The sequence below is a fragment of the Geotrypetes seraphini genome, chromosome 5 (assembly GCF_902459505.1).
Source record: "Geotrypetes seraphini chromosome 5, aGeoSer1.1, whole genome shotgun sequence".
Lineage (NCBI taxonomy): Eukaryota > Metazoa > Chordata > Amphibia > Gymnophiona > Dermophiidae > Geotrypetes > Geotrypetes seraphini.
Window position 1 is genome coordinate 170586804 of NC_047088.1, and position 24527 is coordinate 170611330.

The 24527-nt window shown below is 43.3% G+C and overlaps 1 protein-coding gene across 6 annotated transcripts in view; it reads left to right on the forward strand.

The window, feature by feature from the left end:
- The window catches only part of MFSD6 (major facilitator superfamily domain containing 6), a 76272-nt gene extending 58366 nt beyond the window's left edge, over positions 1-17906 (forward strand). For all 6 annotated transcript variants that reach the window (XM_033945320.1, XM_033945322.1, XM_033945318.1 and 3 more), the window contains exons 7-8: positions 3604-3884; positions 10472-17906. In XM_033945320.1, coding sequence (XP_033801211.1) covers positions 3604-3884; positions 10472-10660 — 470 coding nt within the window. In that variant the 3' untranslated portion in view covers positions 10661-17906. The remainder of the gene's footprint in view (positions 1-3603; positions 3885-10471) is intronic.
- Positions 17907-24527: the final 6621 nt, after the last annotated feature.

Genomic DNA, 24527 nt, shown 5'->3' on the forward strand with positions numbered 1-24527 from the left:
CTTCCTGAACAATCCAAAATATAAAAACAACATGTAAATTTTCTACATCCTTCTTTGACACTGATGTTCAGTTTTCTTCCATTTTACTGCTTCCATCTCACCATCTCTTCCCCTTCCCTCCTCTTCCACTTTTCTATCCTTGTGCCTCCTCCATCCTCTTCTCTCTATCCCCCCTCCCCATTAGCAGTGGCAGTCTTTACAGCTGGCTGCTCTTGCCAGCATCGGGCCTTCTTCTCTGTCAGGTCCTGCCTTCACAAAAACAGGAAGTAGGCAGGACTAGCCTAGAGGAAGGCCTGAAGCTGGCGAGAGCAGCCAGCTGTGAAGGCTGCTGGCCGCTGCAGGGAAGAAGATCGTGAGCATTCCTATGGGCTGCACCAGCTGCCCCCCACCTCCCCCCCGGAACTATGACTGCTCTTCTTACCTCCTCCATGGCAGGTCCCGATTCCAGACTCACCTCTTTTGATCTTTTTTTAAGGTTTTCCACACTACCTCTCCTCTGGCTTCGGCGGCGTCGACCCAACATGCAGAAACACAGTGTCTGCGTATGAGGTGGGTGGGACAAGGGGAAAAAGGATGAGGAGAGTGGAGGATCCAGCTTCATGCACAGCATGCACCAATCAGGTTACTTGGCGTATGCTGTGCGTGTCTCCGCTTAGTTGACATACTGCAGTGGGGTCCGGAGCTGATCTTTAATTTTTAGGTTGCTGGCCGCTGCCGCAGCACCCCCCCCCCCTAAATGGCGAAACCCAGACAAAGAGGATAAAAAGAAAAATCTGCCCAGACTTTCTGACCAAGTGCCAGAAAGAGGACATGTGCCGGTCATCGGAGGGGGGTAGTGATGCAGTGCCAGTCATTGGAGGAGGATAGAGATGCAGGGCCGGTCATCGGGGGAGAGTGGAGGATAGCAGTGCTATTCATCAAGGGAAGGGGTGGTAGAAGATAACAGCGTTGCTCATCGGGTGGGGAGGGGAGGAAAAAAGCACCATTATTGGATGGTGACTTGAATATAAACCGAGAACCCCATTTTTGGGCCATTTTTTGGCCCCCAAATCTTGGTTTATATTCGAGTATATATGGTAATTCTAACATGCCCATGATACACCCCTAATCATGCCCTCTTTCAGTGTTGGTGCTTTGGACTAAGTGTCCACTCTTTATAGAATCAAATTTTTTGAGTTAGGTGCCTAACTTGCAACTTAGTCCAGTTAAAACCGATTGTGAGGTGTTGAGTGCTAATATTAGTACTGATTAATACTATTTATGAAAAAACTTTAGGCGACCTTTATAGAATCAAGGCCTGAGGGCACAGAGCAGTTATTAACCATCATCTAATTTATTTATTGGGATTTATTAACCGCCTTTATGAAGAGATTCACCCTAATGATGCTGAATGTCTTAGGAATGTTGAAAACAGCTTCATTCTATTGTTGGGGGGCAAAGGGATGCTGATTCCTGCTAAAAATGTACTTCCTGCTGTGAACTAAAGAAATAGCTTAACATCTCTTACTGCACCATTGTCCTTACTATTTCTAAGCCATTGCAGGACAATTACTGTACATGTACATAGCCTTTTTGCTTAATCAGTTCCCTAAAGAGCCTTTTCCTTATTTAGGATAAGTGCATTACTTTTAGAACATGTGTGTTAGTTTTAAATACCATATTTTTCGCTCCATAAGATGCACTTTTTTTCCACCCAAAAATGGGTGGAAATCTCGGTTCGTCTTATGTGAAGATACAAAATTTGTACCCCCCCCATAATGTTGTAAAATACCCTCCTGCTGCCGCCATACCTTTTCAAAACAACCCCCCTCTCCGCACTTCCGCTGCACTTTTTCAAAACACCCCCCTCCTCCGCCTCTCAGCACCGCCATCGCACCTTTTCAAAACACCCCCCGCCTCTCAGCATCAAGGTCGTTGGTTCATTTTTTAAACAGCCTGGTGGTCCAGCAGTATCCCTCCCTCGCTAGAAGGCCCTCATACTCAGGTCAGGAAAACGGATGTCAGGAGCAAGCGTTACACGCTCCCACTTGGGACTCGTGAGAACTGACGCCAGCCATTCAGAATACAAAGGCGGGCCCAAGTGGGAGTGTATAATGCTTGCTGCTGACATCCGCGCTCCTGCTTTAGTACAAGAGCCATCTAATGAGGGGAGGGAGGGATTTAAAAAGGTACGGGATGGGGTGGATGTATGATTTAAAAGGTACGGACGGGTTTAAAAAAAAAAAAAGGTACAGAGGGATATGATTTAAAAGATACGCAGGGGGTGTTTAAAAGAATACCGTAGATGATTTAAGGTACTGAGGAGGGTACGTGGGGGGGTATGTGGGTATGATTTAAGGTACTGGGGGGTACAAGGGGGGTATGGGACCTGCCTGCCTGTCACTAGGCTACTAGGCCTGCCTGTCTGCCACTAGACCTACCTTCTCTGTGCCCTGTCCCTGCCTACTACTAGACCACCAGAGGGGGGACAGGGTACAGAACCTGGCAGGGAGGGGGGACAGGGTGCAGAGCCTGGCAAGGAGTGTGGGGTTGGGTGTAGAGCTTGGCAGGGAGAATTTGGTTCAGAATGGTTTTTTTCTTGTTTTCCTCTAAATCTAGGGTGTATCGTATGGTCAGGTGTATCTTATGGAGCGAAAAATATGGTACAGTGGTGCCTCACACAACGAACTTAATTCGTTCCAGGAGCAAGTTTGTTATGCGAAAAGTTCATTATGTGAAACGCGTTTTCCCATAACAATACATGTTAAAATAAATAATTTGTTCTGTAGCATAAAATATGCTAAGATGACATAAAAAAAGATAAATTTTTTGTTATTATTTTTATTTAGATACTTCTAAAAACATAATTGTTTTTTAAAACAACACACATTTTTTAAATTTAAAGACAGACTAAGTAGAGTCTAATTTTACAGTGAGAGAGGGCAGAGTCTCCGCGGCAAAAACTGGGACTTAACTGTTCATTTTTTAAATGCCTGCATGGTTGAAAATGTTGTCCATTTCCTTGGGCAGATCATTCTGTCTATAATACTAGTTTATACTTACAGTATTACAAAATGGTCTTAATGGATAAGCTTTTTTTTTTCCTGTTTCTTTCAATATGTAAACAGAATGCCAATGGTGAGAGAGAACAAAGCTGTTATTTTTCTAGCATCGGGGAAGCGGCGAGAGTAGCTCCGCCCCCCCCCAACGCATCAGCAGTAGGCGCCGGGCCCCTGCGAGCCAACGGTCCGCCACTGCACAGGGAGCCAGGCGGAGAGAGGGCAGTTAAGCACAGTGCCTGCGCGGAAGGATGCAGCTCGGGCGACTTCGTTGTGTGAAACGAAGTTCGTTGTAGGAAGCAAGACCTGAAGTTCGTTGTGCGCAGCGTTCGCTGTGCGAGGCGTTCGTTATGCGAGGCACCACTGTATATGGCTTATGGTTAAATGCAGGGAGATAGATGAGAAAATTGAAACATTATCCATGTGTCATGTCTTTATAAATTGGTGGCATGTAGCAGCTATAATGTACTGAATGAGTTTGCAAACATAGTATTTATGATAAAGGTAGCTCGCAAGTTTATTTTTCTTATTTGCCTATAAAATACATTTTTTTTGTATCTGGCAGAGGAGACAATGTTGGCTGAGAGGATCCCTGTGCCATCCAGTCCCGTTCCTATAGCAACTATTGATCTTATACAACAGCAATCCGAGAATATCCTGCCTTGGAGCGAACCCAGACTTCCGCCAAAGAAAACAAGACACCAAGAGGAGCAGGAAGACGTGAACAAGCCAGCATGGGGGGTCAGCTCTTCACCCTGGGTGACACTGGCATTCACCTTCTTTCAGATTAAGGAGGTGCTGCAGCTTTCCAGGAGCTGCCAACCCTTGGAAAATCAGTCCTTACAGGTATGTACCAGGCAAAGAAGAGCTGCGAGTGCTCGAAAGCAACTTAGTTCTACAACCTGCCTACTTCTCTTCTCTTTAACATAACATAACAGTAATCTTGTAGAATGCTACAACCTCACAGCTCAGTGCGGTTTACAAGAAAGAGAACTGTGCATACACAGTGAAATAATTCAATAATAAAGTATTCAAAGAGAAAAAGAGGAATTTTGACAACTGAGTTACTAAAAGCTCTTCTTAAGAAGATAGGTTTTTAATAATTTCCTGAAGTTAATGTAAGAGTAGGAACTGGAAATCAACTTACTGAAGCTTTTATCCCAAAGGGCAGCCTGGTAAGCCAGAATTCGACTGAAAAATCACTTTCCCTCTTACAGCGAGAAAGACAAAGAATCTGATTTCTCGAACAAGGCATCTACCATTTGCAAAGAGGAAGTGCTCAGAGATCTAAGTTTGAATTAAGCCATGTAGAGTTTTGTAATAAAAACACCCAAATTTGAATATTATCCTTGATTCAATTTGCAATCAGTGAAGTTTCTGGTAATAGCCTGAGACATGATCGAATCTCTTGAGGTTGAATATCAATCTGATAGCGGTATTCTGAATAAGTTGAAGCCTCTTAATATTTTTCTTGAGGCTAAATAAATCAGATTGCAATAGTCTAAGGTGCTCAGAATCAAAGATTGCACCAACAATCTAAATGCATTAAAAGTGGTTGAGTGTAGAGAATGACATGGGGAAAAAATTTGTCCTCGTTACCGCCCCATCCCCGCAATCACTGTCCCCACCTCATCTCTGTGACTACTGTCACCATAGTTTTTAATCATTGTAAACCAGATAGAACTTCATGGTCCTGTGGTATATAAACCTGTTGTTATTATTATTATTATTATCCATACAAGCCTCAGTACTGCAATATTTAGCTTATTCCTTCATTATAAATCAAAGTTCTGGCTGCTGAACTAGAGAAAGAAATGTTCAGCTGGCAGGGCTTTGTTTATAAATTTTTATCAACACAACTAATATACTACTTTATCCTAAAGCAAAAAAAAAATAAAATAAATAGAAATTTTTTTTTCTACCTTTGTTGTCTGGTTTCTGCTTTCCTCATCTTCTCATTCAATTCCTTCCATCCACTGTCTGTCTTCTCTCTGCATCTTCCATTTGCTCTGTTACTCTCCCTTCATCCCCCCCTTCCCAATTGGTCTGGCACCCATCTTCTTCCCTCCGCTCCCCCCATAGTCTGGCATATCTGTCTTCTTCCCTTCCAGCGTCTTCTCCCCACTCTCAATTCCCCATTTCCCTTCAGCGTCTTCTCCCCATTTCCCTTGAGCGTCTTTTCCCCACTTTGTCTTCCACATTTCTCTTCCGCGTCTATTCCTCTCCACCCCCTTCAGTGTCTGTTCCATTCCTTTCCACCACCACCCTTCCCTCTCACCACCCCCTTCAGTATCTGTTCCTTTCTACCACCCTTCAGCACTCCTTGTGCATTTCCCTCCCTCCCTCTTACCTTCGTGGCGCATTACAATGTAATTTGTGCAAGCCGCCAGAGCCTGTGAGCTTGGTCCCCGTCCCATCCCCACAAACCATCTCGCTTCTGTGTTCCTATTTTCCCCATTTCTAATATCTTCCCTCTATATTTGGCATTGCCCCCCTGCGTCCATATGCCATCCCCATGTATGTCCCCTTTATGTCTCTGTCCCTATGCCCCCATGCACATAATTTCCCCTCTGTTTCTGTTACCTTCCAGTGTCCAGATTTCCCCTCTCTTCCTCTTCCACACCAATGTGTCTCTTCTCTCCAACCCTATGAGCGGGCTGCTGGGCACGATGGACCCCAGGTCTGACCCAGCAGAAGCATTGCTTATGTTCTATCTAGCTTCTTTCCCTCTTTCTCCCCCCTCCTGCTTCCAGCATCTGGCTCCCTCTTTCCTGCCTCTGGGTTTAATATTTCTCTCCCTCTTCATCACCTTAGCCCAGCATTTCTTTCCCTTTCACTCCCTCCTTCCTCGTGTGAGGGAACATGCGCGATCATGGATTGCGCAGTCCAGCAGCCCCCTCCCGCCCAATCGCCGCGTCCTGCCATCTCCCTCCCTCCACCTCACCTTAGGTGCCGACTTTAATTCTTCTTTTCCCAGTGGCATGCTTTCAATAAGCCGCACGTGAGTCTTATACAGAGGCATCAATACGTCCTTTTTCCTACTGACCATACTTCTTCCTATGCAACCTAGCATCCTTCTAGCTTTCGCCGTCACCTTTTCAACCTGTTTGGCCACCTTAAGATCATCACATACAATCACACCCAAGTCCCGCTCTTCCGTCATGCACATAAGTTCTTCATCCCCGGCCTAAACTGTACTGTTCCCAAGGGTTTTTGCAGCCCAAATGCATGACCTTGCATTTCTTAGCATTAAATTTTAGCTGCCAAATTTCAGACAATTCTTTAAGCTTCGCCAGGTCTTTCTTCATGTTATTCACATCATAATGTCTACTCTATTGCAGATTTTGGTATCATCTGCAAAGAGGCAAATATTACCTGACAACCCTTCAGCAATATCATTTATAAAAATATTTAAAAGAACAGGCCCAAGAACAGAACCTTGAGGCACACCACTGGTAACATCCCTTTCCTCAGAGCGATTTCCATTGATCACTACCCTCTGTCGCCTTCCACTCAACCAGTTCCTGACCCAGCCTGTCACTTTGGGACACATCCCAAGGGCACTCAGTTGATTTATTAGATGTCTGTGTGATGTCTAAATACACCACATCTAATGTACATCCTCTATCCAATTCTCTGGTCACCCAGTCAAAGAAATTGATTTGATTTGTCTGACAGTCCTGTAATCCACATTCTCTGTTTTAAAAGCGTTTCCATTAATTTGCTTACCACAGAAGTCAGACTTACTGGCCTGTAATTCCCTACTTTTTCCTTACTTCCGCTTTTGTGGAGAGGGACCACATCCGCCCTTCTCCAGTTCTCCGGTACCACTCCTGACTCTAGAGACTCACTGAAAATGTCAGTCAGGGAGCTACCAGAATTTCCCTAAGTTCCTTCGTCACCCTGAGATGTACACCATCCGGCCCCACACTTTGTCAAGAAGGGGATCAAAAACAGATCAGAGAAGGTTATCATGCCGCTGTACTGGGCCATGGTGCGCCCTCACCTGGAGTACTGCATCCAGCACTAGTCGCCATACATGAAGAAGGACATGGTACTACTCGAAAAGAAGAAGAGCGACTAAAATGGTTAAGGGGATGGAGGAATTGCCGTACAATGAGAGATTGGAGAAGCTGGGCCTCTTCTCCCTTGAAAAGAGGAGACTGCGAGGGGACATGATCGAAACATTCAAAATACTGAAGGGAATAGACTTAGTAGAGAAAGACAGACTGTTCACCCTCTCCAAGGTAGGGAAAACGAGAGGACACTCTCTAAAGTTGAAAAGGGGATAGATTCTGTACAAACGTAAGGAAATTCTTCACCCAGAGAGTGGTAGAAAACTGGAATGCTCTTCCGGAGTCTGTTATAGGGGAAAACACCCTCCAGGGTTTCAAGACAAAGTTGGACAACTTCATGCTAAACTGGTGACTGGACTCATTTGGAGCATTGGTCTTGACCTAGGGGCCGCCACGTGAGCCGACTGCTGGTCAGGATAGACCACTGGTCTGACCCAGCAGTGGCAATTCTTATATTCTTATGTTTTTTATTTTGGCTAGCTCCTCACAAACACAACCCTCTGAAAATCGATCAGGGTCTATCTGCGGTCCCGCTGCCAGCGCTTCAGCCGTGAACACATAACATAAATATTTATTAAGCAATTCGGCCTTTTCTTATCAGCTTCTAAGTCCAGTATGACCCCCATCTTGCATGGGTTCCATTACCAACTGCTGGAACAGTTCTCCTTGTAGAGCATCCAAGATCTCCCTACTTCTAGAAGACCTCTCAATAGGGATACCCCAATCAACATCCGGCATGTTAAAATCACCTATTAGCAAGACTTCCCCTTTTTTAGATATATTCTGAATGTCTTCTATTAAATCTCTATCTACTTCTTCCATCTGTGTAAAAATGAATGGAGAAAGATTGGAAGAATGACCAGCATCAAGCGGAGTACCCCAAGGCCTTATGGCAGATAGTAATTAACGCATGCCAACTGGTAGTAAATGTCCCTTCCCTTTGAGGACATTATAGCATTTCCAATGGGAAATATGAGGAGGCAAAACTACACCAACATTGGATATTGAATCAAAAAAGGTCTATGTGCTGACTTGAATAAAGATAGGCTTTTCTATTCCCTTTTCAGACCCAACAACATGTAAGAGACTTTTTTTGGGGGGGGAGGGGGAGGTAGCTGTTTTCACCTTCTATCATGCTTCTAGCTCAATTGGACTCAGCCTTCTTTACAGTACCACGAGTCTTCATTTGCTATTATCCTATGATTGTTAATTGCATCTATGCTCCTCCCTCCAAAGCCTGATGATAATGGCCTCTGCGTCTTACTGCTGGATGTTGCCACTGAATGATGGCTGGGACTCATTCCTCTGACCCCTTTCTAAGGGGCTATGAATGTTGCTGCTTTACTGATCCCAGAGGGTTCAGGGTTCAAACTCAGGTCTCTCATAGGGGTCACTAACATGGTCACTAGGTCTAGTCCTAACACTATTGCTGGGCCACCAGTCTGGCCTGGCTTTCAAATGAAACTCTTCTTTTTTAACATTTTGTTAGCTTTTATGTACTATTACCTTGGTTCAGGTACTGTATTGGATTTATTTTGCACTTGACTTTTCAAGTTCTTCTTTAGACATTGATGTAAAATTATAGGGATACCAAAAAATTTGCTCATACAATAATTTTCTACTTCAGGCCGAATCTCCCCCTCTTTTCTCTTTTTGTACATATCTGCAGCTGTTAAAAATAAGAAATTGGAAAAGCTCTGAGCCCCTTTTCTTTTGTTACTGTTAGCCTCTTTCTAGACCTTTCCAGTTATGAATTTCAGTTAACGCTATGAATGTAGGGGGAAAAATGAATCCATGTTCTTTTATAAAATTGGGTATTAGGACACTGCTAATATATATTATGTTGGTGGGTGAATTTAAACTAAAAGTACAATATCGGGGTTTATTCCCTCTCATTGACAGATAAACTAGCATAAGCTAATGCCTGTGTTGATCTGCTGACCCTGCTTCCTTTTCCCTCCTGAAGCGTCAAGCGCAGCTGCTCAGGTGCAAGCACGGTGATTTCCTGTTTTGTTTTATTTCTGCATAATAAAATAGCCAGCCCCAGTGGCTTGGTGGCAGTGTGGAAAGCTGAGGTTGATTCCTAAACATGGCTGTTGTTAACCTAGCAGGGAGGAAGTCGCATCCATCACACAGCAGGAACGCTCAGTGCCTGGTTCAAAAATACATTCAAAGAGGGCTACGGTCTATGCCTTTCAGCCAGAGGACAATGGCTGCAGCAGTTGGAATATATAAGCAAGGTTAAAAATAGGGGGGTGAAGGAAAACTGGCTAGTTGACATGAAGGCTTATGGTGCTGAAGCTGAAGACAACAGCTACAGCTATAGGTCACCTCACCACTATCACCCCCCCAAATATTCCTATTTTTATTGTATTGTCACATATTGTATTTATGTACCACCACCTTTTAAACTAGTAGTGTTTTGTTAATATTTAAGGTCAAAAACTACTAAAGGAGAGCCAACAAATATCTTTCCATGGAGAGCTATGACACCAACTGTGTGCCATTTAGGGGGGTCAGTGTTGTGCAATAATAGGGACTTTTCCTTCTGGAGGCTGTGAGTGCTTCTTGAGCAGGGGTGGGCAACCTTGGTCCTCGAGGGCCACAACGCTGCGTGTTTCAGGATTTTCCCAATGAATAAGCATGAGATCTATTTGCATGTACTGCCTCCATTGTATGCAAATAGATCTCATGCGTATTCATTGTGGAAATCCTAAAACCCCAACTGAATTGCACCCCTGTTCTAGAGCAACCCCCAGCCTCATTTGACCCAAGAGAAAAAAAAAACGTTCAGGAATTGAACCCAGATCCCCCAGCAATGAACCATGAATGCTAGCCCATTACTGTCCATTATTAAGTACCATGCATGCAAGTGCTCACAAACTTAAAATATAACTGACCTGACTTTTGCATAGTGTACTGTACATCTACTTGAAATATGTATATCACAATAAAACACTACAATGCTTTTGCTTCCCTGCATGCTGCTTGTGGAATTGCAGATGGGGAAAAGAAAGTGAGGTAAGCCTAAGCCTGTTGTTTCTTGAATATATGATGTCATTCTGAGGAGGCCATCAAAATCTTGTACCCTGCATATGATTTCTCTTTGCTGTAGAAGAGGAGTTGGTGCCTCTTTTAGTTTTAGCAGTGGTGGCTGCTGCTTGGAGTCATTGCTACTGCAGATAGGCTATAGTACTGAATGTAGGAACGTTTGGAAGAAAACATGGAGTGTTGCTTTTGCCTGCTAAGTTGACTTATGTCTCATACACTGCTTGGAGACTGTGCTAAACTAACAGTTGACTATAAACTGGAAAAAAAAATACAATAAAGTTGCACCTTGTTCCTTTTTGTTTTAAGGAAACAAGTGAGAATTCGGTTTCTTCTCCACTTGACCAAGCCCAGCCAACCCCGCATCTCCAAAGTACAGATTCATCGGTGGTTTCACCAGCTTCTGCAGCAAGTCCCGATTTGTCAACAGAACAGTCCCAGGACAGGAATGGCTCTCTGTCAGCTAAGGCAGGGCAGTGGGAGAAGCCAGCGCAGTGAGGAGCCCCTCTCTTCTCTCAGGAAATGCAGCATCTGGAACTGAGGATCAGCACTCCATTCATATTCTTGTGTGTCAGCTGCAGTGCACGGTGTAATGTTAAAGGACCCTGAAGTATTTGTGGTGGTTAAAGAAATAATGTTACGTCAAGCTTGGCTCTGTGAGCCAAGATATGATCTATCTTGGTTTTACAAGTGAATATTTGGGGCTCAATTTTAAAATTTTGTAAATAGAGAAGTGCAGAATCTCACTAGGAAGCAGGGACTTTATCGACTAATGCCTTTATGCATCATATAAACACTGGAATCATGAAGCGCTCCCTACAGCTTTCCCAGAATGTTCAGTGTTTAGAAAGCTGCAGTGAATGATGTGGTGTTCAAAGCTGGCCCCATGTGGAGCTTTTATTGAATTTTTGCATTGCGTCTTGCTTCCCGGTTTTTCCCCACTTTTAGGCCATGGCTGGAATCTGCATCCAAGCTAGGCATGAATGAACCATTGCTGCTTGCTAGTGAAACTGCACATTTTCAGGTGAATACCAAAGTTTTTTGTGAAGCCAACCAGAGGTTAGCAAACAGAATGTTTATGATAAAACCTCTGCACCGACTATTTGTGGCTAAAGTGCATACAGAATGTGACAATAGAGGTATTTTATTATCTGCTCAAGAAGATTAGGTTATCAGAAACTGTTTTATGGGTATTAGCTAAAATGTTAAAATATTTTACATTGAAGCTGTATGACCCCTAAACACCTTACAGCTGAAATGATACACCAAGTGGCCATTATACAAGCATGCTTCTCTTTAAAAGACTTTTAGCAAACATTTTGCAAATTTCATTTCACCCAAATGTTTTTACCTCAGCAGTGAAATCCATGCATAAGATTTTGATGAACGGAAGAAAAAATTATTTCTGATTTCAGTTGTTAGATTGATTTCCTATCCTCTACCCTCCTTCTCAACCTAGGTTTGCTTATTTCTGTCCCTCTCTTTGAGATCAAGGTGGATGTGCTGTTCATATTTATGAAAATTTATAAACCAGAATCTATACTTGAACCCTACCTCAGGAGCTACTAGCAAGAAGAGCTTTTATGTTCCACTAATCTTCTCTCGTACTGTTCTCAAAAGAAAAAGGCAGATATACCAGTGCCAAGTGGATAGTTTAGTTTATTCTTGGACTTGATTTTTCTGAAACCTTTTGCAAGGGGCCTGTGGTCAGGGGAGCTTGGCTATTCTTTCACTGGGTTCACAAAACTAGGATAGATATGGCAGTCTTTTATTGTTCACTCTTCTGCAAGCTTTCCAGGAGGAAGGTCTTCCCTTACCTAGTCTCATAAACTGTAGCAGCTTCCTAGCTTTAGTATTCTGGCCAGCATGAAGTACTGCTCAAGCAGCCCTATTCACCAAGTGCCTTATTATTGCCATGTTGGGCCTGGATGAAATGGGCTACACTTCTTATAGGGCAAACATCTGGACTTCAGTGTGGTGCATCCAGTGACAGAACAGATGTTCAGAAAACAAGCCAGATGTGTCACAGTGTACTCCACAGACTCAGGAAACTTCATATTCAATTCAAACTTTGCTTTATTTATAACATCTAAACCTGCAGGTCTAGAAATCATCATAAATTCTGTAGAATTTAAAGAAATGTCGAGCCTAAAGATTTGAATTTGTGATTTCCTAAATCCAAGCATTGCATTGCGGAATTTGGAACCATCTCTGTGAAACCACTGCCTCATTCTTATTCCCCTTTCTGGGCTCATATACTCTTCCCCTTCTGGAGCTTATACACTCCTTTCTTTCTGTAGCAAGTCAGTTGACTTGCATTTGTGAGTTGGGAGTTCTAAAGCAGTGGGATCGGAGAACCTCTGTTTTTGGCTTAGAGACTCTCCTTAAACTGCTACTCCTTTCTTAACTAGGCAAGGCTCCCAACAGGGGTAGTGCAGTAGATATTTTCATGGCAAATGCCACCATTACTGTGGTTTAACACTTGTTTCTGTGCAAACAGCATAAAGTTCCTTATGGAAGGATTCTATACCCCAATTCACACATTGGATTGCTGAATATGTGTACCATTTTTCTCAACTCTGCCTTCTTGTCTCCCTGGGCAGTGCCCTCTTTCTTCAGTCTTAACTTCTGTAAGTGAGTTGAGAAGGTGTTTTTTTATTTGTACTATATTGGAGTTCTTATTTTCGGGTTAAATCCAATTTCTTCATGAGGCTTTCCTGTGCTAAGAGGTTCCCAATAGTCCTGGGACAACTCTGCCTGGGAGAGGATCCAGACGTTGGGATTTGCTGCCAAGAGTGCCATCCTTCAGAGAGAGTATCTACCTGGCCAACCTGAATAACACTTGGAAGCTCAGGGATAGGTCACCTGGGAGCGGTGCTCGCCCCTGCAGAGTTCAGACGCTGAAGCATAGGCTGAATTGACCCTGTGACTGGCTATGAATCTTGGTGGTGGTCAGATGTGCCCCCCTCCCCTGAAGAATCATGTGGGAACAAGTGGGGTTGGGGGTTTCAGCCCCTGTGAGACTGAACAAAGGCAGCCTGAAGAGACCAGCCACTCTGGAGCCACCCTTGCTTGTCTGAGGCAGAAGATCCTCCTCCATTTCCAGCTATAGTGAGAAGCAGATGCAGGCACAGCACATGACAGGTCTGTGAGTACAGTTCATTACTGTCTATGGGAAACATCGGGGTGGGTCTGAATTTAGCAAAACTAAGGGTGTCTGGGGTTGTCCCAAGGCCCCTCCTCCCCCAACACTCCATACCACCTCTAAAATTATATTTTCATGATTTTTGAAAAATTAGTTTTGCTTTCATGGGCCATTTTTTTAACACCAAAAAGCACCTGCGCTGGCCATCTTAGATTTTCTGATGTTATTTTAAAAGTCTTTTTCTGCCTCAGAACACCTCAGTTTTGGTTCAGATCAATTATAATGGACTCCTCAGGTGGTTTGATCACTCTAACATGCCAGGAATGTGCTGGATGGTAACCTGAGAAGTGTATATACCTTATGCCATGGAGCATGTGAAGGGGGGCTGGAGCTGTGGGCTTAGCCTCCCCTCCCAGTTCCTCCATTTATCTGGGGTCACTGGAGCCTCCAGAGCTAGGCAGTAAAGCCCTACTGGAGCTGTGTAAGGGTGACTGCATCGCTGGCAAAATGCATCCATGTGGATGCTGCTGACCCTGAGAGGAGTTGCATGGTAGACTGTTGGAGGTCCCTGTAGATCCAGTTCAGGTCTGTGACCCTGATTTTGTGATCTTGATATAAGCAGCATACCAGAAATATAAAGGGTCATCTGCATCCTTGGGGTGCCAGCCGATAATTGCTAAGAGCAAGATCCTGGGGCAGCCAGTAGTCAGCAGGACTGAAGGAGCCTGGAACAATTTAGGGTTGGATTCCATTCCACTGTTCTCCAAAGAGACATCCTTAGTTTGAGGGCAGACAACTAGGATTCGGTGGTAGACCTAGAGGATCCAACCGTGTGCAGACTTTTCAAGCCAGTAGATTTGACTGAGATCATTATAGTGTCTCTGTTCCCTTTGCACCCTGAGATTACCAGGATAATAACGGAGCATTGGGAAACACCAGAGGACCCTCTTAACTGGGGCCAGGGCGATAATGAAATTCTAACCCATGGATGCTGAATTTCAACAGCAGGATTGAACAATGTCCAGGCCAACTATCTCAGCAGACAAACTCCAGATCCAGGAGAATGGGTGTTGTCTCAGAGAGCATTCAACTGCATTGTGAGTTGCTGGGGTGGTCAACAGGAAAGCCCTTTGCTTTTTCAGTCAAAGTTTCGAACCAGGAAGTGTCAGGATGAATGCTCTAGTGCAGCCTTGACCAACAAAAGAGCTCTTGTATGTGTTCCCTCCATGGCCGATGATGGGCTGAGTCATTTGCAAGATAGTGGCCCATCAGGGATTAAGATTGTCTGTGTCGTCCATGGCACGCAAATCTAGTCCAGTTGCACAGGACAGCTATCTCAGACTGCTGCTCCATCAGTTCCCTCTGTCTCAGGGGCCCATCATTTTAGACAATCTGGAATGCCTTAGCACGCAGAGTATTCAGATAGGATTTTCATAACTCTAAAATCTAAGAAGCTAGCAACAGTGGCGGCCTGTGCTAAGGCATAGAACTGTTCCAGCAGTGGTGTAAGATCAAACAGACCCAAGCTGGGTTTCCATTTCCGAAGTACTATCCTTCCTGCATGAAGACCTGGAGAAGGGCTTAGTGGTCAGATCTCTTAAGGTTCAGGTGGCCAACCTTTTCTGCTTCAGAGCTTGTTCAGGCAAAATATCTGTAGCTTCTCATCTGGATGGCTCCAAATTCTTGAAGGGAGTGTTGAGGCTCTGCCCTCCAGTGCAGCAGCCATTTCCTACGTGGAATCTTAACATTCTCTTATGAGCTCTCTCTCTAAGGCCCCATAGAAGCCTTTATTGGAAGAATCTCTCATGGATCTTACCATGAAAATAGTTGTCTTAGTAGTGAGCACCTCGGTGAGGATATCGGAACTATAGGCTCTATCATGAATCACAGAAGCAGGGGTATCCTTGCTGTGCCTTCTTTTCTGCCAAAGTGCTTTTGGCATTTCACGTCAATAAGGAAGTTCGACTTCCTGCATTTCGGTCCATGGGCAAAAAGAAGTAGGTTTTGCAGTGCTGGATATTCAGGAGAGTGCTTCTCTACCTGGAAGTGACAAATTACTTAAATCTTTCAGATCACCTGTTTATCTTTTGCAGTTCTAATTGTAAGGGAAGACCAGTTTAAGGCTACTATATCACGATGGATATGCATGGCTATTTCCACAGTGTATATTGACTATGGTAGGCACCCACCAGTGGCCTTGAAAGCTTCCTCCACCAGAAGTGTGACTTCGTCTTGGACCGAATGAAATTTGTAGAACAGTCACTTGGACCACTCTCCATACCTTTATGAAATTTTACAGAGTGGATATGGCAGCACAAAGACATGAATTTCGGGCCCTTGGAGCTAGTTGCAGGCTCATCTGTTCTGCCCTATAGTCAAGGGACTGCTCTGGTACATGCCATCTGTAAGGAATCATATGGTATTTGCATAGGAAGGATACTTACCTCAGTAATCTGCTTTCTTGTAAAACAGCAAATGATTCCTTAAGCCCCGCCCGGTCAGATGACTAAAATGCCTGCATTGGCATACACTCTAGGATTGAATTTTCAGCAGCTTGCCTTGTGGCAGCCAAAAAGATGAGAAAATTTGGGTGGCAGAATATCAAAATCACTCCAATTAAAGTATGCTATTTGCGAACAGCTATACAAGTGTTAGTGCCAAAATTGGTTCCACCTTTATATTGCCTGTTTTTATTGTTTACTGCCTTTTTGTTTTCTTGTGCAGAGTAGATTGCAATTAGCATGACCAAGGAGTTCCCTGAACCCCTTCTTGTTGTAATTTCTCTCTTTTAATGGTTAGCATTTGCTTTGGTTTGGACTGGAGAGAGGGAACTGCCCTGGGAGACAAGGAGAAAAATAATCGAGAAAAATAATTGATATCTTCTGCAATTCAGCTTGTGAGTTGGGGTATAGAACCCATCCGTAAGGAATCGTATGCTGTTCTACAGGAAAGAGGATTATTGAGATAAGTACTTAATTCTTTCTTTTATTTTTGCAACCTATCAGGGCTGTGCTAGTTTGGACTGGCAAGCTAGAAATGTTATGAAATAAATACAGGTTTTCTATGAGGGTATTTTCTGAATGTTTTAAGTTTTAGCTTCAGGGTTGAGACTGACCTTAATTTAATGAGAAAAGATACCTAAGAGAGTATGAGCATTTTATCAATACACTTGCCAGGTATCTGGGGGCATCAGTGTCAGTTTTAATCCTGTGCAATGTATATTTTATCTATGAACTGATATGTGTTTATTTATTCTTCTGCTGTATGTTTCTGCATCAGCACTGTGTGGAAGACTGGAGAACCTTACTTTTTGTCCTCTAGAAAATGTGGTTTGTTTGTTGTGGGAATTTAGTGGACTCCATATGACGATGCCTGTAATATATTTGGCTCTAGCACACTACTTTTTATGATGACTGTTCATAGGGTACCAAACTGAAGTCTTAAAAATAATCTATTTTACTGTAGTAAAAAGAACTCAATTTGTGCTGCTTGTAAAATGCTTCTGATGCATTTTGACTTTAAAATTAATGTAGAGATACCATGGGTTGTCTGCTCTAATCTAAAATGCTAATATTTATTCTGTATTGTTACGCTTGATTATGAAAGTACTGTAAACTCTGGCAACATGTTAAAGTGACCTTCACAATCTTGACTGTTTAATCATCTTGGTAGCAAAACTGCCTGTATGCAGATGTAAACAAGTACTTGGATGCATAGGTGAAGGAAAACATTTTTCAAGGTGTGCAATCAACCTTCACCTCTGCTAAAGCCATGGTCTGACTTTTGCACTACATGTGATGAATGGTGCCTAAGGCTGGGCTGACTTACCTGTTTGGAGAAAGAAGATTCTGACATTGTTAAGCAACTAACCAGCAGAAGGAAAAAAAATACCCCTTAGGAATCAATTAGTTTTTTTCAGGATGCTATGCTAGTGAAGGTCCCAATGCTTTGCTAACTTTAGGGTGAGTAAAAGGAGAAATCAGCTAATGCTTTTAACAGTAGAGTCAAGGGCAGGTCAGGCATTTAAGATACTGACTAATCTACACACACTTTCATAGAAGTTGTCCTTGTTACCTGCTTTGGTGACTGGTTAGAAGTGCTGATAATTGCTTATGAAGACGTCTCCTGGGCCTTTGAGCTTTGGTGACTGTATAGTTGCTCATGACCTCTATGTATCCTGGCTTGAAGCTTACAGCCCTGAACCCACTAATTATGTGTCTGCCAGAGCTATATGCAGCAAGGTGTCTTGCTTCAAGAAAGCTTGACAAATCACTTGAGTAGATAGTTTATAGCCAATTGGAGGGGGAGATTGATTTATTAATCATTCAAAACTACAGTATTTCTTGTTGTTTAATGAGATAGTGTAGGACTGTGGGTTAGGTTGAGGCCTTGCTGCATACATCTGTTGTAAGCTAATGCCTATGGTAGTTTTCAAACAAGGAGTTGCAGTGTATTGGAGCTGAATTTTGATGGTGTAGCAGAAAAAAAAGCTTGTTTTTTCTGTTTACACGTTTGAACTTTTTTCTGGAAAAAGAATATGTACCGTGTTTGGGATCTGTATAGTATCGCCATGTGAAAATAAAAACACAAATAAAACCAGGTTGTTTTTTTTTTTTAATTCAGATAGGAAAGATGTGACTGGAAAGTAGAAACCATCTCATGTAGTGAACAGAATCTGTTTCTAGTAAGCTTTACCAGTGCCGTACCAAGGGGCCAGAAGCACGCTCTAAGGGGGTACACAGCCGGCACACTGGGTCCAGAACCTCCCTCCCTAGTTTGCTGCTTTTCTAAACCAGCAGCAGTGGCAGTAAACTTTAAATTCAGGCATCGTGGGGCCTTCCTGTATTTTCCTGTGGCTGCCAGTCCACCCCCTCTGATTTCACTTCGTTGTTCTAGAACAGAGCCAGCAGCCGTGGGGAGGTACAGCAAGGTTCTGTGATGACTGCATTTAAGTTTACAGCCACTGCTGCTGGTTCAAGAAGCATACAATAGCAGTGGGGAGGTGAGGGGGCAAGATACTGGATAGCATTGGCATGGCGGGAGAGAGAAGGGAGCAGGATTCTAGTATGGAAGGGTGGTGGAGGGAGAGAAAGGGGGCAGATACTGATGAAATTGGTGTGCAGGGAGAGAGAAAAGGGAGTAGGATACTGGATGGAATTGGGTTGGAAGGAGAAAAGGGGGCAAATGCTGATGTAAATGGGGTGAAGGGAGAGAAAGGGGAGCAGATGCAGGAAGGAAGAGGGAGGAGAGAAAGAGGGGAGAAGATGCTGGATGGAAGGTGTAGAGAAAGAGGGCACATGCTGGATAGGGGAAGAAGGTAGAATTAGTGAAATACTGGAGGGGGTGACAGAAAGAGGTGGCAAGCTGGAGGTAGACACAGTGAAAGAGAAATTTAGGACTGGATAGTAAGAGAGAATTTACTTCTAACCTTTAAATCAAGAATGTTCCACTCTCCAGGATTCATTGATAGATTAATCATTCCCTATAATTCACTTAGATCACTGCGATCAAGTAACCAAAATCTCAGCCATACCTTCATTACGTCAAATAGTCTATGATTCCACACACAAATCAATTTTTTCTGTAGCTGCCTCTTCATTATGGAATTCATTGCCATCACTCCTCCATGACTAATCCTCTTTAGATAAATTTAAATCTAATCTAAAAAACTTTTATTTAAAGATGCATTTGACCCATAAACATTCACTATTTTTATCCTATCAATTATTTCCCCCACCTCACCAACTGTATGACAGTTTACGTCTGTGAGTTTTGTATTTGACACCCCATATTTATTAATAATTTTACTTTTTGTACACCACTTAGATATCTGAGAAGCGTGATATCAAATTTTAAACAAACTTGAATCTAGACATATGCAGAAAATAAACTGAGAAGGAAGACGAGGGAAGGAAAGGGAAGGGAGAACAGAGTGAGATGCCAGACCATTGAGGGAGGGGAGGGAAGGGAAGAAGATGGATGCCAGACCACTGGGGGTGGAGGGAGAGATGGAAGGGGGAGGGCCATAGAAGGAGAGAAGATGCCATATAAAAGGGACAAAGAGAGAGCAGACAGTAGTAGATGGAAGGAAGAGAGTGACAAGATGAGGAAAGCAGAAAACAAAGGTAGAGATTTTGCTTCTTATTTTTGCTTTAGGATAAAGTAGTATTGTAGCTGTGTTGATAAATATTTATAAATAGAAAATGGAAATAATGTGATCCTTTTAATGGACTAATTGTAATACATTTTTTACTAATTCAGGGACCAAAACCCCCTTCCTCAGGTGAGGACAGGATACTGTAACAACAGTATACTTTACTGACCTGAGAAAAGAGGTTTTGGCTTCTGAAAGCTAATTGAACAAGTATTAGTCCAATAAAATGGTATTATCTTATTTTCCATTTTTGTTTTAATTTTTTCTCCTTTTATGAAGCTGCAGTAGGCTTTTTTATCGCTAGCCGCAATGATATTAGCACCAACGTTCATAGAATTCTATGAGCGCCGGAGCTTTTACTGCCATGGCCAGTGATAAAAAAGCCTAACGCGGCTTCATAAAAGGGGGGTTTATGAAGCTATATGAGGGGTTTTTATCGCCGGTCGTGGCGATAAAAGCTCCGATGCTCATAGAATTCATACGAGCATCAGAGCTTTTACCACCATGGCCTGCAATAAAAAGCCCTAACACAGCTTCATAAAAGGAGGGAGGGAGTTATTTCGTAATTTGTAAAGTGATGATTGCTATTTCTCTGTTTTTTCAAATTTACATCTGCTATCTTTATATTTTGTACAATATTAGGTGACATGCATCACTGTTTGTTTCTGTGGTGTTGCATTGTATGTAGAGTCCAGCTTCTTGGTTGTTAAGTTTAACTTTTATCTACGTTACAAAGTTAAATACACACAAATATTCAAGGAGAGAGCATGACAGCAGCAGTTTAGTAGTAACATAAGAATATACCCAGGGCAATTATAGAGCAGCAGTATCGCCATCCTGCATGTCAGATAAGTAAAAGATTTTATCTTTTGAAGTGGCAAAGTCGATATTCATGCAATAACATCTTGTTTAAAGTTGGAACTAAGCAAATACTTTGGTTCTAAGACAGCAGATGGCGGAGACAGTGAACACACTATGATGGTCTCTAAAATAACTGGCTCTGTGATTTTTCACTAGAGTTTCAGTTGTGGGTATGAGTGTTCACTTTGAAGCCTGTTACTGTTCATGTGATTATTTGATTTATTGACTAGCGCCTTTAAAGTATTAAGGTGATTAGTGTATGACAAAGTTAAATACAACATCTTTTTACAAATTTTAATGCATAATTTAGTTTCTGATTATGACAGCTGAGAAAGTTTGAATACACTTCTAGTCATAGCCCCTTTTGCCCAAGCAATGGTTTGATTTCCCTTCCTGTAGGGACTGTCCTTTATGCAGCCAGTCAGATGGGGGAATTCTGCAGTTTTAATCTTAAGCAATGGCAATAAGACTGAGGCTTGTTCAACTCCAGATCATAGGGTCAGTGGTGGTGTTTGAAAGAAATGAGATGTGTTTCTCAACTTCTTCAAGCCAAGTATCCTCTAAGTCTAACAAATATCAACTGAGTACGCCTGCCTGCCCAAGCTCCGCCCCAGACCCCACATCATTACTAATTGTAATACAATTTCTTCCATTCATTTTTCATATACACACAATATGCAAAGCAGATATAAATTCTCAATACTGACACATTTCGATCACTAAATTGAAAATAAAATCATTTTCCTTACCTTTATCTGGCGATTTTATTTTTCTAATCATCTTTTCCCAGTCTCTGGTTGGACTTCCTTCTGTCTGTGCTCTTAATTGTATTTTCAGGGCCTTCTTATCCATTGACTTTTTCTCTCCTTCACTTTCTGCTTTGTATTAACTTTTAACTTTTTTCCATTTTTCTGCTTTCTTCTCAAAATCTACTTTTCCATGTCTTCCCTCTCCTCTCCCATGGTCTGGCATTTCTCTCCTACCCTCCCCCGTTTCCATGGTCTGAAATCTATCTCCTTCCCTCCCCACTCCCCAGTATTTTGACACCTCTCCCTCCTCCCAGTGGCCTGACATCTCTCTCCTTCCTTTCCTCCACTCTGGCATCTCCTCTCATTCCCGCAATCTGGCATCTCTCTGTCCTCCTTCCCGTCTATGGTGTGGCATCTCTTCCTTCCTTGAATCATCTCCCCCCCAATGTAACATTTCTTTCTCCATCCTTTCTGCCCTCTGCAGTCCATCTCCCCTCCCTCCTTTCTGGCCCCCTCCCAGTCCAACATTTCTCCTTCCCTTCCTTCCACCAGTCCAACAATTTCTTTCTCTCTGCTCCCTGCATGCCTCCTCTCCTCAGGTCCTCATTCCCTCCCCAGCATCCCTCGCTCTCCTTCCATGAATCCAACTCTTCACTCTGCCCTCTTCCCCTGAGTGTGATATTTCTCTTTTCCGCCTTTCTGCTCTCCCCATCCATCTTTACCTCTCTCTATGAGTCTAACACTCTCTTCCCTCCTCACTTCCTTCCAGTGTCTGCTCCCCACTTTCTCCACTTCCATTTAGCGTCTGCTTTCCCCTTTTTCTTCCTCACCTCCTTCCAGTGTCTGCTTCCCTCTCTCTCTCTCTCCTTCCCACTTCCGGTGTCTGCTCTCCTCCCCACTTCCAGCATTTGTTTCCCCCTTTTGCCCCACTTCCAGCATCTGCTCCCCTCGCCACTTCCATTTAGTATTTGTTCTCCTCTCTCCTCCCCACTTCCTTCCTGTGTCTGCTCCCCTTTCTCCACACAATAAATCTGAAGTGGCACCAAACCTTAAGCACCACTCAACCTCTCTTTTAGAAAAATGAGGCCTGGAGTCAGATTTCCAGCCACTTGGATTTTTCTTTAGTGACGATCCCTGTTGGGACCGGTGGACATCGACATCAAAGAGCATCAGTGGTATATTATAATTGAGTTTATTTGATGCATGCCTTTCATCAATGCCATCGTAGTGGAGAGGACATCGACTTTGAATAGCGTCATTGGCATATCTAACAATGATTCTATTTGATGCATGCCTCTCATTGACACCGTTCCTCAATGCAGTCTGTCATTTCTGAAGTGCATCACCTATTGAGGCAACCATGCTTCGACATCTGCTGCACCTTCTGTACAGCTAGTGGCATATGGTACTTGTGCCTCCTCTTCATATATTGATGGTGCATGTATTCATTTTTTCTTTAACATCAAAGGAGCTACATTGAGTTAGCCTCAACAGAATCATAGGTACCAGCGGATGAGTCAACGGTATTGGTGCACTCTTTCCCGGTTCATCTAAAGAAGTTCTTCAAGACGAATATCGCTTGCATGGGACACTGTTGCTAATTTTGAATCCCTCAGTACTGGCCCATGCTGAACGTAGCATATACAGGCCAAGGGTACAAACTCTAGTTTTTTTTTCATTGCAGCATCAATGAACATTAAGATCTAAAGGGAACATCATCAGGTTACATGGCATGGCTCATCTGTTTGTTACTCCATCATGTGACCAGAACCTGTAGGATGGATCATCTCTCCCATCCATCACAACTTTGCTATATTACATTACGTGTCAGATTTTAAGAGAAAATGGGACATTCACGTGGGATCTCTAAGGGAGTAAAGTCAGGGGGGTGGGTCATTAGAGTGGGCAGACTTGATGGGCTATAGCCCTTTTCTGCCGTCATAGTCTATGTTTCTATGTTTCTACCTGGATTCTAATAGAGGGATCCAATCTAGAGTACAGCCTTAGTTGGATCCCCCCCCACACATTTTTTCCATTGTCAAAAAGAGCCATTACTGGGGTACAGCATCTCACATGAATTGCCTGTTTTACCCATATTCTCTGCTGAGGCTGGAAAATGGAGAATACTATCTAGATAATAATAATAATAATAACAGTTTATATACCGCAGGATCATGAAGTTCTATGCGGTTTACATAAGATTAAAAGAAGGTACAAATTGATTGAACTTATGTTGAATCAATTTTTATTATCAAAATATACAAAAACACAAACCAACAAACACGAATCACAATTACAAAGAATAATCAGATACAAGAGATCGGATTCAACACCCCTCCCACCCCACCCCCACCCCAAACCCCCTGATCTGACAAATAGCAGAACCCTAGTGCAGTAGGCTTGGACTCAGATAACCCACTGCCAGCGAGAAAAGTTAAACTCCAACACTGAGAAGAGAGAAAAAAAAAAAAAAGGGGGGGGGGGGGGGGGGAGGGGGGGGGAAAAGAAATAGAAGGTGCCCTGGTGCCCTCACAAAAATACAACAAGCTTGGGGCCCAGAGAGAATTACAATAAATTCAGGATGTCACTTCGAGCACGTGGTGCTAATGAAAAAAGATAAGAATCCCAGATCCGCAGAAATTGGCGTTTTCTTCGCAGGCTAAAAGACGCATCCTTCCGCTCCAACAGCAGCAGAGCATGCAAACGATTCCTCCAAGCCCAAAAGGAGGGCAAGGTATCTCCAATCCAAACAGCCAGAATCACCTTCTTCCCCAGGACACCCACCCGTCTCATAAACTGCCGCTGACCCGAATCAGACAAACAAAAGGCCTCATATTTATCCAGCAGGAGACCAGCAGCAGAAAGGGGGAGTGCTTTACCAAAAATGCGCTCCACATAAGATAAAACCCGTCTCCAGAAGAGTTTAATTTTCACACAGGACCAAAAGGCATGAATAAACGAGTGGGGTTGCTGGAGACACTTGGGACACAACGGAGAATCCGTATAACCTGAATAATATAACTGACTTTTCGTAAAATAGCCGCGATGAATCACCCTAAATTGACACTCCCGGAGATCTGCATTAACAGACACTCCTGGAATTCTGGAAATTAAGGAAGGGAGATCCAAAGCGTCCTGAGCCATCCCCAAATCTTGACACCAGCGAGCTTGGAGTGCAGCACGATCAGCCGGACCTAACCAACGCTGGAGATCTTTATAAAGACCTGAAACCGTAAACCCAGTCTCCAAATAGGGATCCAGTAGTGTCGCAAATCTATCCTCAATCGGAAACGCCAAAGCGGCTCGGGGGAGAGATTGGATATAATGATGAAGTTGCCGAAACGCAAAAAAGTCACCCACAGAAAAAATTCCAGACCGGACTAGAACATCCCAAGATTTTAAAGAGCCATCAGCCTGGAGAACATGAGCAAGCAGCGTATAATCCCGAGATGCCAG